This window comes from Miscanthus floridulus, chromosome 6, assembly GCF_019320115.1.
Source record: "Miscanthus floridulus cultivar M001 chromosome 6, ASM1932011v1, whole genome shotgun sequence".
Taxonomy (NCBI): Eukaryota; Viridiplantae; Streptophyta; class Magnoliopsida; order Poales; family Poaceae; genus Miscanthus; species Miscanthus floridulus.
Genome location: NC_089585.1, coordinates 21,396,135 through 21,412,262, shown reverse-complemented (window position 1 = coordinate 21,412,262; position 16,128 = coordinate 21,396,135). Strand labels below are relative to the sequence as shown.

At 48.3% G+C, this 16,128-nt stretch overlaps 1 protein-coding gene across 1 annotated transcript; it reads right to left on the bottom strand.

Annotated features, from left to right (window-relative positions):
- Positions 1-2,190: 2,190 nt before the first annotated feature.
- Positions 2,191-4,892, bottom strand: LOC136461829 (RAF-like serine/threonine-protein kinase PRAF). Its single transcript, XM_066461153.1, has 2 exons — positions 3,627-4,892; positions 2,191-3,484 (listed from the first exon to the last, which is right to left on the bottom strand). The coding sequence occupies exons 1-2, from the start codon at positions 4,796-4,798 to the stop codon at positions 2,704-2,706; spliced, it is 1,953 nt and encodes a 650-aa protein (XP_066317250.1). The 5' UTR covers positions 4,799-4,892; the 3' UTR covers positions 2,191-2,703.
- Positions 4,893-16,128: the final 11,236 nt, after the last annotated feature.

The following is a 16,128-nucleotide window of genomic DNA, read 5'->3' as shown; positions in this document are numbered from 1 at the left end:
GTACCTGTTCCGATAACTGATCATGATCAAACATCAAGGGCCCGGGCGCATCCTCCAGAGCCGGACGGACGGGGGCAAACGAACGAACGTCACCACGTGGGGGGGGGTGGGCGCGCTGCTGCTGCTCTCGGCTTTTCTGCAGCCAGCGGTGCTGGTGTTTCTTCCTCGCCCGACTCGATCTCTGCGACTGCAACTCGGCCCTGTCCCCTGTTTCCACGTCACTGATTCAGCACAACCCTCGTGCCCCGAGGCAGATGCAAGGGCGGGCGGAGCGGAGGCGCAGGCGGGCCGGGGCACGGTCACGCGCCCCCACGTTCGAGGGGGGAGGGAGGGAGAGGGACGGCGCGCGGGTCGGCGTCGTCGGCGACATGGGCGAACGGGCCGTCGCCAGGAGCGGGCATGTGGCAGTGCCACGCGCACGCGGATCCCCCAACACACCTGATCGGTCAGGACTCAGGACCCGCCGGCCCCACGTGCCGCTGGGTCAGCTGGAATCAAATTATACGGGCCGGCCGGCCGTCCCTCGTGCCAGCGGCGCCGATCCGCCGTGTGGTGTGCGCGTACAGATTGCCGTATGTATCCCGAGACGAATTAGCTTCTCGGCCTCGGGTCACCGGCTACCGACACCTGCCTTTCGACACCGGATCCAGTATCAGATCTTCTCCATGTTTACTGTAATAACCCTCCATGTTTGGCATCAGCATCAGTATCACTAATTCACCACTACTCATGACTCATCAGTCATCACAGTGTACAGCTGGACCAATGACAGCGCGCCATGCGATCAGCATAGCACTGATATGATCCCATCCCATCGGATGACTCAGGTCATGTCGAGCGTTGGCCATAAAAAGGCGTAAAGCAGTGCTAGCGCGATGCCGTAAAGGCCATTATGACGTCCTTCTTGCAATCTCTTTGTTTATTTATGAACCACGCGGCAATGGAGGCTCGCTCGCCCTACAGTACGTGGGGATGGGGTGCACAGCCGTAAAGCGACGGCCGAGGAGAGCGATCATGAGATGGATCGATTAGCTTGGCGTTGGCGCCATGCCTAAAGAAAGTGCCACTTCTTCGTTGGCCGAAGCGATCGGCTAATGGGGAAATCTCCCTCCTCTCTCGGGGATGGTAAAGCGGCGCTGGATTGGATGTCGCTCGGCGAGGAATAAGATCCCAGCCAGCCAGTGGCAGATCACATCATTAGCACCGCATAACAAAGGATCTTGAGAAGAGGACCACCGCACCTACCCCAGTGGCCAGAGGCGGGATCCAACGGTGGGGGCGGGGGAGACTCGAGCCCCTCTACCCATACCGGAGCGGTGGAACCTCATGTGGAGCACCTATGAAATTTTAGGCAAAATTCTATAGTGTAGAAGGACTGAGACTTAAGATCGAGCAGCAGTGTTGTCTAGCCCTCCTGAAATATTGTTATTCAGCCGCCTGAAATATTTCCTAGATCCGCCGCTGCCAGTGGCCTCCCTTCTCAGGGCTCCTTGCCATGGTTTAAAGTATCAACGAGCGATTTCACGAAGGTCTGATCAAAAACATGCAAGGCCCTGATTGAATTCGTAGTGCTGATGAGAGATCCTTTTGGAGCACTCCCTCCAAACGAGATTCAGATATATGGCCCATTTGATTGAGTTTGTCAATCTACTCACTCTGTCCCATAATATAGTGTATTCTAGAAATTTTAAGATAAATTAAGAGAATATAAAAGACGTATGTATCCTCATTATATTTCCTAATCAGACCCTATCATCAACGTGATTAACAGTGATTGACTGATAAATGAAAAATATTTAATGCAATGAATGCTAGAATATACTATATTACAGGACCTCCGCTCCACTTCAGATAATATAATTTGTGAAACGATAATCCCAAATATCCAGAAAAATAAAACCCAAATTTGTGGGTTTGAATCTATACTTGGCGCGGGCACTATCAAGTAAAGAAAGATACAACAGGATGGTTTTATAAACATAAACGTTCTTGCTGGTTTGCTCTGGAACTAAACACCCCATGAAAACGACATATAGCATCAGATTCAGAGAAGGGCTCTGCTAAAGTTCAAAGCGAGATTGTCTGTGTGCTTAGAAGAAAATTGAGAGGTACACGGAACCAGAGCGACCAAGTAGCAAGAAAAAACAAGTCAATGTATTAAACCAAAAGAAACATATCAACATCAATATCAAAAGTACAAAACCGGACCGATGTATATATTTAACTCGAATAAGGTTTCTACAAGCAAGCTAATAACACACTTATCTGCACCACAACCTGAATGACATCCATGAGATCAAATATACAGAGGGCTACACAAATGATGAGTTCTTCGTTTTCACTTTCACCAGGTTCTTTTGGACACTATATATTTTATTCAAAATAAGAAGAAGAAAAAAAAAACAATTGGAAAAGGGATCCAACACTTGACTCCCCCCAATCTAATCCAACATGGTCACCCTTCTCTGTCTCACCAACACAAGAACCATCGAATTAAAATCTTATTTTGAACCCATCCTTGGATGCATACTTGTTTTGATCCCAAATGCCCAAATGCACAGTGCCTAATAGCGGCACCTTCCACTCTTCGCCTCAGACTCATGTAAGATGCAGTAGCAATAATAATGATAACAGATGGATAACTACGCCTGTAGAATTTGAAACATACCGGAATTCACCAATCCTCGATCTGAGGCACGGTTGTTAATGTTTTTCTGCCTGTCCAGCATCAGGAGAGACAAATGGCTGATACTGAGGTGGCAATGTTGGAGGTGCAGCTGCTTGTGAGTAGTATACTTGTGGGCGCGTAGGATCAGCATACTCATATCCAAAGTTGCCAGCCATGTTTGCAACAGGCTGTGGTGAGGGGTGGTGGTGCGATTGAATGACATGGTGGTATGCCATCCCAGTATATCCAGGTGCTGCATTAGGTGCTGGAGCAGGCGTAGCGGCAGCTGTTGTTCGATAAACACCAGGTTGTTGCAATTCAGGCCTTACAGCCATCTGAGGGGTCGGCTTTGGCGTTGTGTCAACTTGTGCACCAGGAGGCATGCTATATGGCTGATGTGCATTCTGCTGCATAGGAAGGTAATACATCCCCGTATTTGGGTCGAATATAGGTGCCTGTTGCGGCCTCGGCACAGTCTGGGGTGCTTGCTGAGGAACAGGATGGTGGTAATAGGACTGGATTGGAATGAAGGTGCCAGTGGCAGGGTTGTGGATGAAATGCTGATTTCCAGCAGCAACAATCTGCTGAGGAGCTGGTTGTTGTGGTTGCTGTTGCTGCTGTGGTGGTGGATGTTGCTGCGGTGGCTGAGGCGCATGCATCTGGGTAAGGACATATCCAGGTGGGACCTGTGTTGCGGCGGCAGCAGCGGCAGCGTCCGGAGCTGATACAGGGAGGCGGTAGCTGGCAGCTTCCGTTCCCACTGGCATGTCTCGTTTCAAGTCGGCCGGAGGAGATCTATCATTATAGTAGACGGCTCTGAAACAAGTGATCAAACATATGGTCCGTATAAGGTTTCATCCTCCTAACTCATACAAGGAAAGCAGTCGCTCATGTACTAGTGGATAATCAAGGTCTAACATTATGTATACGTTTTATAAAGTTGGTCATGTCAGCTTACCTGTTGGTGGGATCAACAACCGGCGGAACCTCCTGCTTGAGAGGTTGTGGTTTCCGACCTCCGCCACCGTGATCGGACTTATCATCGTCAGAGAACACTCGGCCGGACGCCTCAGAGGGCGACATGCCGGTCATGGCAGGGATCGGCACCTGCTGTTGAGGTTGTATGTATGGCGGCAGCTGCTGCTCGGAGATCCCCATCTGCGCGAAGTGATCCTCCACGGCGGTAGGTTGCATGATGCGGGCGTCCGACGGGCGGTCCTCCGGCCGCACGCGTATAGGCGGAAGATTCGATAGCGACGGGGCCGAGGAGGTAGACCCGAACGAGGAGTTCTTGTCCAGCATCGGCGAGTCTGGCACGGATTGGACGTCGTGCGGGTGCCTCCCTGCACCGACGGCGGCAGCGACGGCGGTGGCACCGGCCGGGAGCTTCGGCTGGCTGCCGCGCTGGTCCTCCGTGGGAGCCGAGTTGGTCACGCCGCTGCGGGAGTGCACGGAGGAGTCGTCCTCGAGGCCGAGAAGACAGTTGACGGAAGCTGAATCGGTGGAGATCCCCCTCGGGATGCCGTCGAGGGAGCCGGAGATGGCGCTGTTGAGGGCGTCGACGAACCAGTTCTCGGACTTCGAAGAGTCGTCGAGCAGGGAGCCGAGCGAGGACGAGGACTCGGGCTTGGCGGGGAAGAGGAAGAGGCGGATCCGGGAGGTGCGCGAGGATCCCCCGCCGGAGGAGGTCGCAGCGATGCGGTCGTACTCATCGACGAGGTTGTCGAGGTCCTCGTCCGTAGAGACGGAGATGAGGGAGTCGAGGTCCTCGTTGGGCAGCTGATACTTGAGCGTGAAGGGCTGGCCGCCCAGCAGCGACCGCGAGAGGCGCGCGTGGACGTCGGCGAGCGACGCGTGCCGGTCCACGGCCACGATCCGGGTCTCCCCGCCCAGGTAGCAGAGCGACTTGTCGGTCGGGCGCGGGACGATCCGGCCCCCGAAGCTGCACATCAGGCGGAGCCGGCCCCCGCCGCCGGCAGCCGCCGCCGCCGCCGCCGCGGAGGACGGGAAGGGCTCGTCCCACGAATCCCCACCACGGCTGCGTGGAGAAGACTCCGTGGACTCGGGGTACCCGGGCCCAGGGCCGGGGCCCCCCACGCCGGCGGCCGTCGCCGACGGCATCGTCTCCATGAGGGAAGCGGGCGGGCGAGGAGGGAAGGGTGGCTTGCTGCTCTGGCTGCGCTTGTCTCCTTCGTGGGTTTTTGGGTGGGGATTTTATTTAGATTTTGGGGAAAGGGGAATATATGAGGGGGAAAGCAAAGAGGAAGGGGAAGGACGAGGGCGTAGTGGGGCCCGCGCCAGGAAATATCGCTGGTTACCCCTGTCGCGGCGGCGGCTGCTCCTTGCATCTACATAAAATTGCTCGGTTTTTTCTTCTCCTCGCTTTTCTGTCGACGCCATGGCCAGCGCCAGCTAACCTGCCGAGTTCCTCGTCATGCTTTATTAGACTAATCCACCAGATAATGACCCTCGACTAGTGAAAGTTTTATATAAGCCCTCGACTATCGAGTGATGCCAATTGCCACCATGTTATATACTCCTATCTACAAAGCTATAAGTTTTGTTCATATCAAACTAGCTTAACTTTTTAACAAGTCTAAAGTGAATAGTATTAATAATTGTGCCTCCAACTATTAGGTTTACTAAAATAATGTATTTCATAATTAATTTAATAATACTTATTTTGTATTATAAATGTTAGTGTACTTTATATAACTTTGATCAAATTTTATATTGTTTGAGTCCTCGAAAAGTGGAAATTACATCTTTTTGCGGGTAGAGGGAGTATGTCTCATGGGCAATATCGTAATAGTAGTATTACATTGAGATTGTACAACATCGTGGTGGGAGTTTAGTGATTAGGCCTCAAATCATTGTTCAAAAACTTCTATCTATCTCATTTGCATTCTCCTGTCTTTAAATTAAGACTAACAAGATCCATGCTCTTGAGATGCAGGGAAATATGAGGTGAGACAGTAGAAGATCTTGATCTATAGTTCAAAATTTAAGCGACACATTAGTTTTATCGGGTAATGGCTCATTGATTAAATTCAATAATTCTCCTAAGTTGCTTAATAAAACAAGTGACACAGTATACACGAATGGGACACATGCCATCTCGTAATTACAAACATACCATTAGAATCTTCGATACTCATTATGTCGACCCTTCTTTGTGGCAATTGCCACCAAGTTATGTTCACCTTGAACTAACTTTGGCTAACGTGGCATCTCCAACCTCTTTTATCGCCTTCTGACGGGGTACAACTATAATATTTGTTCAATACAAACTCACGCCTCATATATGAACACACCCCACACGCACCTCTACGCATACATCTAGGCCTACAACTATACATAGCTAGAAAGAAACCATATGTCTGTTGAGAATAGTAGAACGAATGAAGGTTTCGTTGACGACAAACACGCATGAACTAATTATTGTGGCATCATGCATGGGAGCCAACAAAAATCATAATTTGGGCAAGCCCGGGTGAAACACTAAGAATCGGTCCACGGATCAATTGCTAATGGATGGGTAACCACGAGACCCGCTAGCTACATGCCCGTTCTATTAACAGCTCAATAGTTATTGTCATTTTGCATACGGGTCTTACGCAAGAGAGAATTGAGTATGTGAACTGTCACATGCTTATGTTCCCAAAAAAAACGTCACATGACCTTCCTAATGCAAGTTTGCAAACATTACAAAACACACCAACGCATGCTTGCTTGTGATATTGTTGGTTTTCCAGTAGCCTACTTTTGAGTTTTAAAGTAGATTATTGTATTTTAAAGTGGACTAAGACTTGCAAAGGCAAAATGAGAATGCAATTACACAAGTTAAATCTTATAATATCATCTCGTTTTTTTTTCTTTCCCTTTTCCAGACTCCGAACAGTGAGGAACCTCTGTGTACTGGGTACGTATTTTTTATTCATGTAACACGGTGTTTGTGCAGATGATCAAATAATCTCTTTTCTTCCGATGCCATTCCTTTGCTTTCAAGCACACCGGATCGGCGTCGCTTTGCGCTTGGTCCGTCCGCGCCAGCTCGAAACATCAAATCCGCGACAGGGTTCGCTGCATTTGACACCCAGCACGAGCACGAGCCCAGAACCGTACTGCCAGGCTTTCTCCTCTCTGCTCTCATCTCTTCCCATCGGCGGCGACGGCGGGCCAATGGAGAAACCCGCCCACAGAATGCCGGAAAATACAGGCGCAAGATCCAAGGGCTGCGATTGGACGCCTTTCACCTCCTCGGGAATTCCAACCGCTGGGATTCGCGGAGTGATCAAATCAGATCGATGGATCGATCGGTGACGAATGAACTCTTGCGTGGGGTCTTGTAGTTGTACTCCGTACGCACTAGTGGAGTGATTAGAGAAGGCTTGAAGCGAAGGGAACTGAGTTCTTTTTTTTTCCAGCTGATTGCAGAAGCCGGCCGCCGTGTAGTGCAGGCCAGCTTAATTGGGCTAGTTGTGCATGCAACAGTATTATAGTGATAATTGATATATGACGCGGCGTAAGTTAGGTATCGCGTACAGAATAATGTACTGATGTGCTATGCTAGCGACCATCTGGGCAGGGAACCAATGCAAAAAAGCGAGTCATTCTTGCGTGGCAGAAGCGTACGATACGATAAGCCAGCTGAACTAGCCCTCGGCCTTCAGGCGGGGTATGCTTTGTTTTGTTTAGTTTAGGTCTTGGATTGGAAGAGGAGGATGTAGCCAAAGACCAGAATAGTACCTTGTTATGAACTCATCATGATGGATGGGTATATATATATATATATATATATATATATATATATATATATATATATATATATATATATATATATAGGGAGAGGCTATTCGGTAGCCGGCTACAAAATAAGTTATTCTGTAGCCACCTCCATTTACTATAATTTTATATACTAATTTACCATAATGTCAATATATATTTACGATAGTTGGGTTACTATAACACATGGGGATATTTACCATAACGTTATATTAAACCACTTAGTAAGGAGTTACTATAATCTCGTAAATTAACATAGTAATTATCATAACTCAAAGTGGCTACAGAATAAGTTATTCTGTAGCCAGCTACTGGATAGTAGTTCTCTATATATATATATATATATATATATATATATATATATATATATATATATATATATATATATATATATATATATATATAACGAGACTAAAATGCACTTGGGTGCATTCTGTGAAGCGAGTGCAGTAGTGCACCCGACACGCGAGCGCGAGGTAAGTCCACGCTCCTGCATGCAAAACTAAATGGAGACAACCAATTACGTGATGCCACCTAACAGCTCAACCCACCCACCCGGAAGCATGCATGCAGGGAATCTTTTGTTGATTCCAAACGAAAAAATGTGATTATCTTCTAAACCACAGATCCAATTTTAGATCTGTTTGAAGTAGGTTGTTGAAAAAAATATGCTTAACAAAACGAGATTCATGAAGGCTATAGTTGATGAAGTTTTTTTTCAAATACGTAATTGCAATATGTTGTACTATGAGTTGTAAGCACTTCTACAACACAATTGCAACTTGGCTGTAGAGTATTTAGCACTGGTTGCAACTAATTATAATCTAGTGTAACCTTGTTACTTCTGGTTACAATTATTCACTACTTAGTTGCAACCCAGTTATTACTCTGATCGTAACCAGGTATGCTTGCAACTCCTACTGAATAGAAATGCAACCAGTTAGTACTCAATTGCAGCTAGCAAGTACTCACTTGCAACCTAGTTGGTAGATGCACCTGTCCAGTTGCAACCCCAATTAGTACTGGTTGCAACTCGTTACTACACAATTACTACTGGTTGCAACAAGTTACTACTCGATTGCAAACCAATTACTACTGATTGCAACTAGTTACTACTCGATTGCAACACAGTTGCTACTCAGATATGATTGCAACTCAGAATTGCAACTTGACGTGATTATAGTGACCAGATGCATATAATACACAGAGTTATAACTAGTTGCAAATAGGTGGTAAACAGAGTTGCAATCGGTAGTACATTGACATGCAACTCGCTTAAAAGGATAAAAAAAATATATCCATATTGGATCTACTTTTGCTCAGAATATTTTTTTGAGTCGGATGCAATAAACGGTTTATCAATCGGGGCTACGGTTTAGGAGAAAATTTGTTTCAAAGATTCGAACCAACAAAAAATTCCATGCATGCATGTATGCAGACTAGTGGAATTTGTATGCTAGGTGGCTTTACGTGGTAGATGAAAAATACAACTTAACTTAGGGAAGCATGCCCTGCATGTTCGCTTGGGCGCGCTGGTTGCTCCAAGTTGGTGCCCCCGCCGGCCTAGGTGCATTCTATATACAGGATGTACCCAGGTGTATTATAGCAAAACTGTATATATATATATACACACACACACAATACCCTGTAGCTAGCTACAAAATAACTTATTCTGTAGCCACTTTGAGTTACGATAATTATTATATTAATTTACGAGATTATAATAACTTCTTACTAAGTGGTTTACTATAACGTTATGGTAAATATCTCCATGTGTTATAGTAACCCAACTATCGTAAATATATATTGATATTATCGTAATTTAGTATATAAAATTATCGTAAATGGAGGTGGCTACAGACTAACTTATTTTGTAGCTGGATATATATATATATATATATATATATATATATATATATATATATATATATATATATATATATATATATATATATATTATCCATTTAGTAAACCTAAACGCTGCTAACTGCTCGTGCTAATTCATTGGTCAACTTGTGTGATGCCGGAGAAGCCCGCAAAAAAAAAAGAACAATATCTATCGCTGACGTGTCACGAGATGATACAGCAGCATGACAGAGCTGAATTCATCAATGGAGAGAAAAAAAACAATTTTTGGCTAACGCCGAAACAGTAAACCCCAAATATTGTTAGGTTTTACTTATATATTTTTTTTAAGATCGCCTGCAGTTGCAGGGGAGGGATCCATCCAGATGTCACCGTTTAAATTCAGGACATCAACACTGTTAGGTTTTACTTATATTTTTTTTTTATTTAATAGGACGACGAGTTAACGCCCTGTTTGCTCGGACATATTTGGCTGATAAGCCATGGTTGAAAGAATTGTTGATTGATTTAGTGTGAGAGAAAAATAATATTTGTTGACAAAAAAAAATTGACTTATAAGACAATCAAGCCTAAGCAAATCGGACGTAGATCTCCTCCTCCGCCTACTAGCCGTCTGTTAGCCCTGTGTGTGTGGTGTTCCAGGACAACCACCACACTACTGTTTTTTTTTCTTTCCTGTTCGTCCATAGAGACCAGCCATCTAATCTAATCAGATAGTAGTAGAGTGCGAGGTGATGGTGTTAGGGGGAAATTGTCTTGCCACGCGCGCGCGTCCGATCGATAATGATGTCAGTTTCGTCCCATGCCGTCTCGTTTCAATTTCGATACAGACTTGTAAAAAGAGAAATCACAAGGAGTGGTTGATACCGGCGGTTGAACGGAACGGGACGAAATTAAACAGTAGGTTTAGATACCCGTCCAAATCTTTGTCTGTCTGTCTGCGCCTTTCTGTTTCAGTTGCAAGTGCAGTTACTTCTCTCTACAGCGTAGTGCAGGCTGCAGGCTGAGACGTGTTCATGATCTAAGATGAAGGATGATGTCGCTCATAATTGTCTTCCAGATCTTGCTTAGGAAAGCATTGTGTCCATGACTTTTTTTTTTACAGTTTGTGTCTATGACTTTGTTACGTGGTTAACGAATAAGGACAGTCTTATGTTTGCGTGACCTACTGTTGTGCCGTCCCAAGAGCAGTACTTTTGTGTTTTTATTATAGAGGCAAAATTAAAGGAGAAAAGGGGGGTTAAGATTAAGAATCTGACGATGGCTACCTGTTCATGCTTAATTTGGCCGTGACCTTTGGAGCATGCAAGAACGAACCAGCAGGGCAAATGGGCAATATAATGCTGATGCAACAGCTCGGTTGAATGTCCCGGCCGCGTGCAAGAATGCCCAGGCATCTCAATCGTACATCAGATCGTCATCATCTACAGGTAAAAGCGAAAAGCAGGCATACTACACGGAAAGCAACCTCGCAACGAAATAAGGATGTTGTCTTGGATACGTACCTATGTGAGCGTGAGCATGGAGAGAGAATCAGTCTGCAGATATTATAAACTATACTAGATCGAAAACGAAAACATTTGCTATGTCCGCGAGCAGATGTTTATTTTTTTTTTCTCGAATACACAAATTTTTTTTCTCGAATACACAAAAAAAAATTACGTACCTTTATATTAAGTAGAAGATTTTAAGGAAACATACAACACTCTTCTTATCGAGCGCCGAAGAAGATCAACCTAACGCAGCAGTAGCTAGACCATCATAATAAAAGACCTCTTGTTTCGATATTACATAAAAAAGAAACAACCAATATCGACGTAGCGGTGCGACCTAGGAGATCATCTTGCGTCTTCGCGGCTGTTTGGACTGGCCCTTTCCAACGGCCGAGAAGAGCGTGTCCAGCGCCCCGACGTTGGACGCAGTCAGGTTGCCGTCGAAGAGTTTGTCAAAGGCTTCCAGCTCTGACGCAGATGGCGCTGATAGACCCTTGGTGTAGCCCATACGGACGTAGGTACTCGGGAGAGGCTCTAAGCCGCCAACCGCCTGCTCTGCCACGACAGCACTGGGTTGGCAAGAGGCTGCTGGGGAGGCTCACGAATGAGCGGAGAGTCCCTCTTACGCGTCACTTTGTTGAAAAAGATGTCGAGGCGGCGTTTGACGGAGCCGTCGTTGTCCGCAGTCTGGTGGGTATCCACCAGGGGTGAACTGGGAGGGTCACTGTCAGTGTTTCGAACAAACACCGGCTAGTAAATTTATAATTGTTGCATGTTAGGCTCGGACGGTGTATTAAAGGACACAAGATTTATACTGGTTCGGAAAGAATGTCCCTACGTCTAGTCCGTTGCTGCTCGTGTTATTAGTATCGAAAAAGATTTATAGTAGAGGGTACAAACGGTCGAGAGATGGACAATTCCCAAGTCTCCGATGGAAGGGTCGAAAGGACGCCAAGAGCTCGGTTGCTGCTTGACTGCGTGTTGTGTGTCCCAAACGATCCATCAAAAGTCGATCCCCTTAGTGGGGTGCCCTGCCCTCCCTTTTATAGACCAAGGGGGGGCAGGGGTTACAGATGGGAGAAAGATAAAAAAATCAAAGGTAGAGAAGGTTCTTCAGGAGAGTCGGGTCTTTCTTTTCCCGTGTGCCTGCCCTGCTAACATGGCAAACCGTGTCAGGGATGGCGTGTTCGCTGATCCTTGTAGGGTCGTGCCCTGGCCTCTGTCAGCAAGTGGGTGTGTCCCATCCTACGCTGACGGAGGGTGCGGTGTGTCAGAGGGCCCAGCTGCGACCCTTCGGAGAGTAGACGGGGAAGTGACCCTACGTCCATCACTATAGGTGATGTGAATTCTGTCTTGAATCATAGTGGTTGTCGCATGCTTGTGTTAGTATCCGCGTCCGAGGGCTGATGGTGGCGCCTACAACACTGTGGGATAAAAGTCAACGCCTACAACACTGCTCGGATACTGTTAGGTCGGAAAGGGCTTAAAGCGCCTGTCCCATCGTATCCTAGTAGTGCCTTCGTGCAGGCATACAGGGCATGGCCCTCGATACTGCAGTTGACTCAAATGTCCTGTCGTACCCTGTGCTCATCTTTATGAAGGATCATGGTACAGTTGTCGGGCGAGGCAGAGCTAACCCTCAGTCGTCGGGCGAGATGGAGTCTAGCCCTTAGCCGTCGGGCGAGACGGAGCCCGCCCTCAGGCGTCGGGCGAGACGGAGCCCGCCCTTAGCCATCGGGCGAGGCACAGCCTAGCCCTCGGGGGTCGGGAGAGGCGAAGTCTAGCCCTTAGCCATCGGGTGAGGTAGAGCCCGCCCTCGAACATCGGGCGAGGCGGTCCTCGGGCGTCGGGCGAGGCAGAGCCCGCCCTTAGCCATCGGATGAGGTGCAGCCTAGCCCTCGAGGGTCTGAGCGAGGTGGAGTCTAGCCCTTAGCCGTCGGGCGAGGCAGAGACCACCCTCGGACATTGGGCAAGGCGGAGTCTAGCCCTCGGTGGTCGGGCAAGGCAGAATCAATATTTCGTCGTTCGGGCAAGAAGCGCAGTAGCGTTCTTGTCTGATTGGAAGTGTGAATGTTCGATGGTTATTAGTTCCTTCTCATGAAGGTTGGCCTTAGCGTCATCTGTGATGACCTACAGGTGGTGTAGGCAGAGGGGACTAGCTCACTCGTGGCCCATGCCATAGACATCACAGTGCGGGTGCGCCAGCTAGAGAAGGAAGCTTTTCGCTTGGGGATTATCCAAGCCTTCATCATCGCCCGCTCGCATTATGATGTTAACATCAACCTGGGGGCAATGAGCCTAGGTTTTACGCCTGGCTATGAGCTCTCTGAGCTGGATGAAATAGAAGCGGTGGTGACTCCTCTCGTGGAAAGCCTGGCGAGCAAAATTAAAGACATGGTTCTCCCCCGGAGGGGTCGGTAGTCAGTCGAGTCTGATAAACATTTATCCATAATCTGTGGACAAGTGTCGGTACTTTTGTACCCGAAAACAGTTTCATAATTTAACTTCATTTGTTTGAACTTGATTTCTTCCCTTTTGCATTCGAGAAAAAAGGTTTATGCGATCCGACTCTTGCGTTCGTTAAGACCATAGGGCCCGAGGTGCACAAGGGGGAAATTTTGATTTATGCTGGTGAGCACAGTTACTGTAGCAGTCAGGGCATGGGTTTTTTATCGTCTTACCAAGCGTGCTCATTTACCTATTCCCACAAACCTTGCCGCCAGTCTCGACATGAGGAAGAGGTCTGATGCAATGACCGTTTCGAAGAAAAAGGAGGTATTCGTACCTTTATCAGCCCTCGAGTGAGATCCAACCCTTTGCGCTTCCTGGGGCCAGATGTTACTGGAGACTAGAGCGAGGGTTGTGAACTTACTTTTATATTCGCACGTACCCCCCCACTTAGGATTTTGGCGATCATTCCGTGACCGTGCGTTTGGTCTTATCGCTGGCCCGGCCTTCCCCGAGCCCCCACGCGTGGTGAGGATTCGGTCAAGGGCTAGCTCGTTTTGTGACTATCGCCCCATTCGTGTTTTTTCGCAACTGGAGGGGTCGAGGCGATGTCACTTGCCTCAGCGGCTCAAGTGACGTTCCTGATGAGCTCGCTAACAGGGATGTTCAAATGGAATCCGATCCCGCTGCTTTGCGATAGGGTCAGCAAAGCTCTCGGGCGGCATTCCGTTGCTCCTTGACCTATCTTCCGACAGATTCCCCCTTAATGGGGACTCTATGGGCTTGACATGAGGGTGGATTGAACTTAGAAAGTTGAGATGACCCTTCCCGCCTCAATACGGGTTGGGCAAAGTCCGTTGAGGCTTATCTGCGTTTTCTCCCCTGGCTCTTGTTGGACGCGGGGCAGCCTTAGACCTTTCGTGGGTCAGCCTTTGAACCTCAGTCTCTCGATCTTGGATCGAGCAGCTCGAGCTCCTAAGCCCCTTAGGATCTGATAGGGGTTGGTCGTGTTTTGCGCGTCACCCCGTCCTTGGTTTCTGCAACTAGAGGGGCTAAGTTGACGACACTTGCCTCGATGGCTCGAGTGTCGTGCTCAATGAGCTCGCTAACGGGTATGTTCGTGTGGAATCTGGGTCCATCATTCGCTGACAGGGTCGATAGTGCCATCATGTGGCATTCCACTACTTCTTAACCTGCCTCCCGGTAGATGCCCGAGCCGTTCGGTAGGCTCAGGTGGCCCGTTGGCCTCTCCACGACGAAGATTCTGTGGGTTTGGCTCAGGGTTAGAATCAAATGAGAAAGGTCGAGATGTCCCCATCCACTTCTGAGCGGGGTCAGGCAAGGCCACTGGGGCTCATCACGGTTTCTCTCCCCTGGCTCTGTTTGACATGAGACGGCCTCGAGCCCTTTGTGGGCCGGCCTTCGAACCTCAGTCAGTTGCCGCTCATATCAAATGAGGCAGGGCATCGCTTTATGGTGTGACATGAAGTGTTGAGATGCGAAGATCGCATATGCAATGTTTGGATGATGGGATTAATGTGCGATTTAATTGAAATGAAAGCGGAGGTCGGTAATATTACCTCGGTGGTATGAGTGATGAGAAGTTCTTACCGAACATGTCCGTGCGGGTTTCGAGTTCAGCGTTTGCGATGGGGCCAGCGTGACCTGCACGAGCATCGCGATTTTTTTTGTCTCCGTCTCTCGATGGCGATTCGAGTTATTCGATTGACTTTAAGCGACCTGACAGCTTCTCCTTGAAGGAGATTCTGTAGGCGGACCCATCCAAACCCCTCTCAAGAAGGTAGATATGGAAGCTCGAGGTATGGGGAACTGTGAATTTGATTATGTTGGTGAATGAAAACATCGTAGCCACTGGGGCGTAGGGTCTTGTAGTTCGTCCAATCCTACTCAAAGTTCTACACCCGCACCCCGTGTCTCTGGTTTTTTAAACGTAAGGAGGGGTCAGGCAATGAGGATGTCTAAACAAGTAGACACCCTTGGCAGCCCTCGAGCAATGTCCGTGCCCCTACCGTTGCTGGGGATGGACGCTCGGTAATGAAATTAACACGTGAAGTAGGTAACAGAGGTGCTTATCTTTTAGTGGTCGTTCGTTCGTTGTTTTACCTGGGTCGTCCGATCGACCCAGGAGGCCCGTTGGGCCCCTAGACGGGGGTTCCATCATCGGGTCATTCCATGGTCTTGCCTAGGGAAGCGGAGAGTCGTCTGCATGTGGGTGCGCCCTGATTCTCACGCCCGGCACACGGTAGTGGTGGGCCGGGCCCAGGCAATGTCCTGTTTTGACCAGGCGACGTCTCATTGATCAGAGCGCATCCCGTCGGTCCAGGCGCATCCCCTTGAATTCCCGTCAGCATTGATTTTCCATCTGCATTGAATAGGGGAAGGAAGAGAGTTTTTCATCCAACCTTTTGCCTTTCCTCAGCTGCTGCGCTTCTTCCTTAAATAGGGAGGGAGAGAGGAGTTCTTGTCCTATTCCTTCGCTGCTTATGAGTCGCTACCTCTTCTTCTTCCTTTCCACCGAATGCATTCGTGCGTCGCGGTGGTTCCTAAGTGAGAGACGGGTAATGGCAGGGAGAGAAAAACTCACATATTCACTCATGAATCCAGAGCATGATGTTGAGCAAAGGTTATCCAACATAGATGAGATGGTGTTGGCCGGCTTTGCCGAGAAGGGGCCGCCTCCACCGAAGGAGGAGGTGGACTAGAGGGTGCTGAGCGTCGTCGGTTTTGCCGTCATTCATGGTGGCCTTTCTTTAGCAGGAAACGCCCCCCCCCCCCCGCGCAGACATCATTGTCTAGGGGTGTGGCTGATCATGATGGTGTAGTCCCTGGACGCTCCGGCAGAGGTGC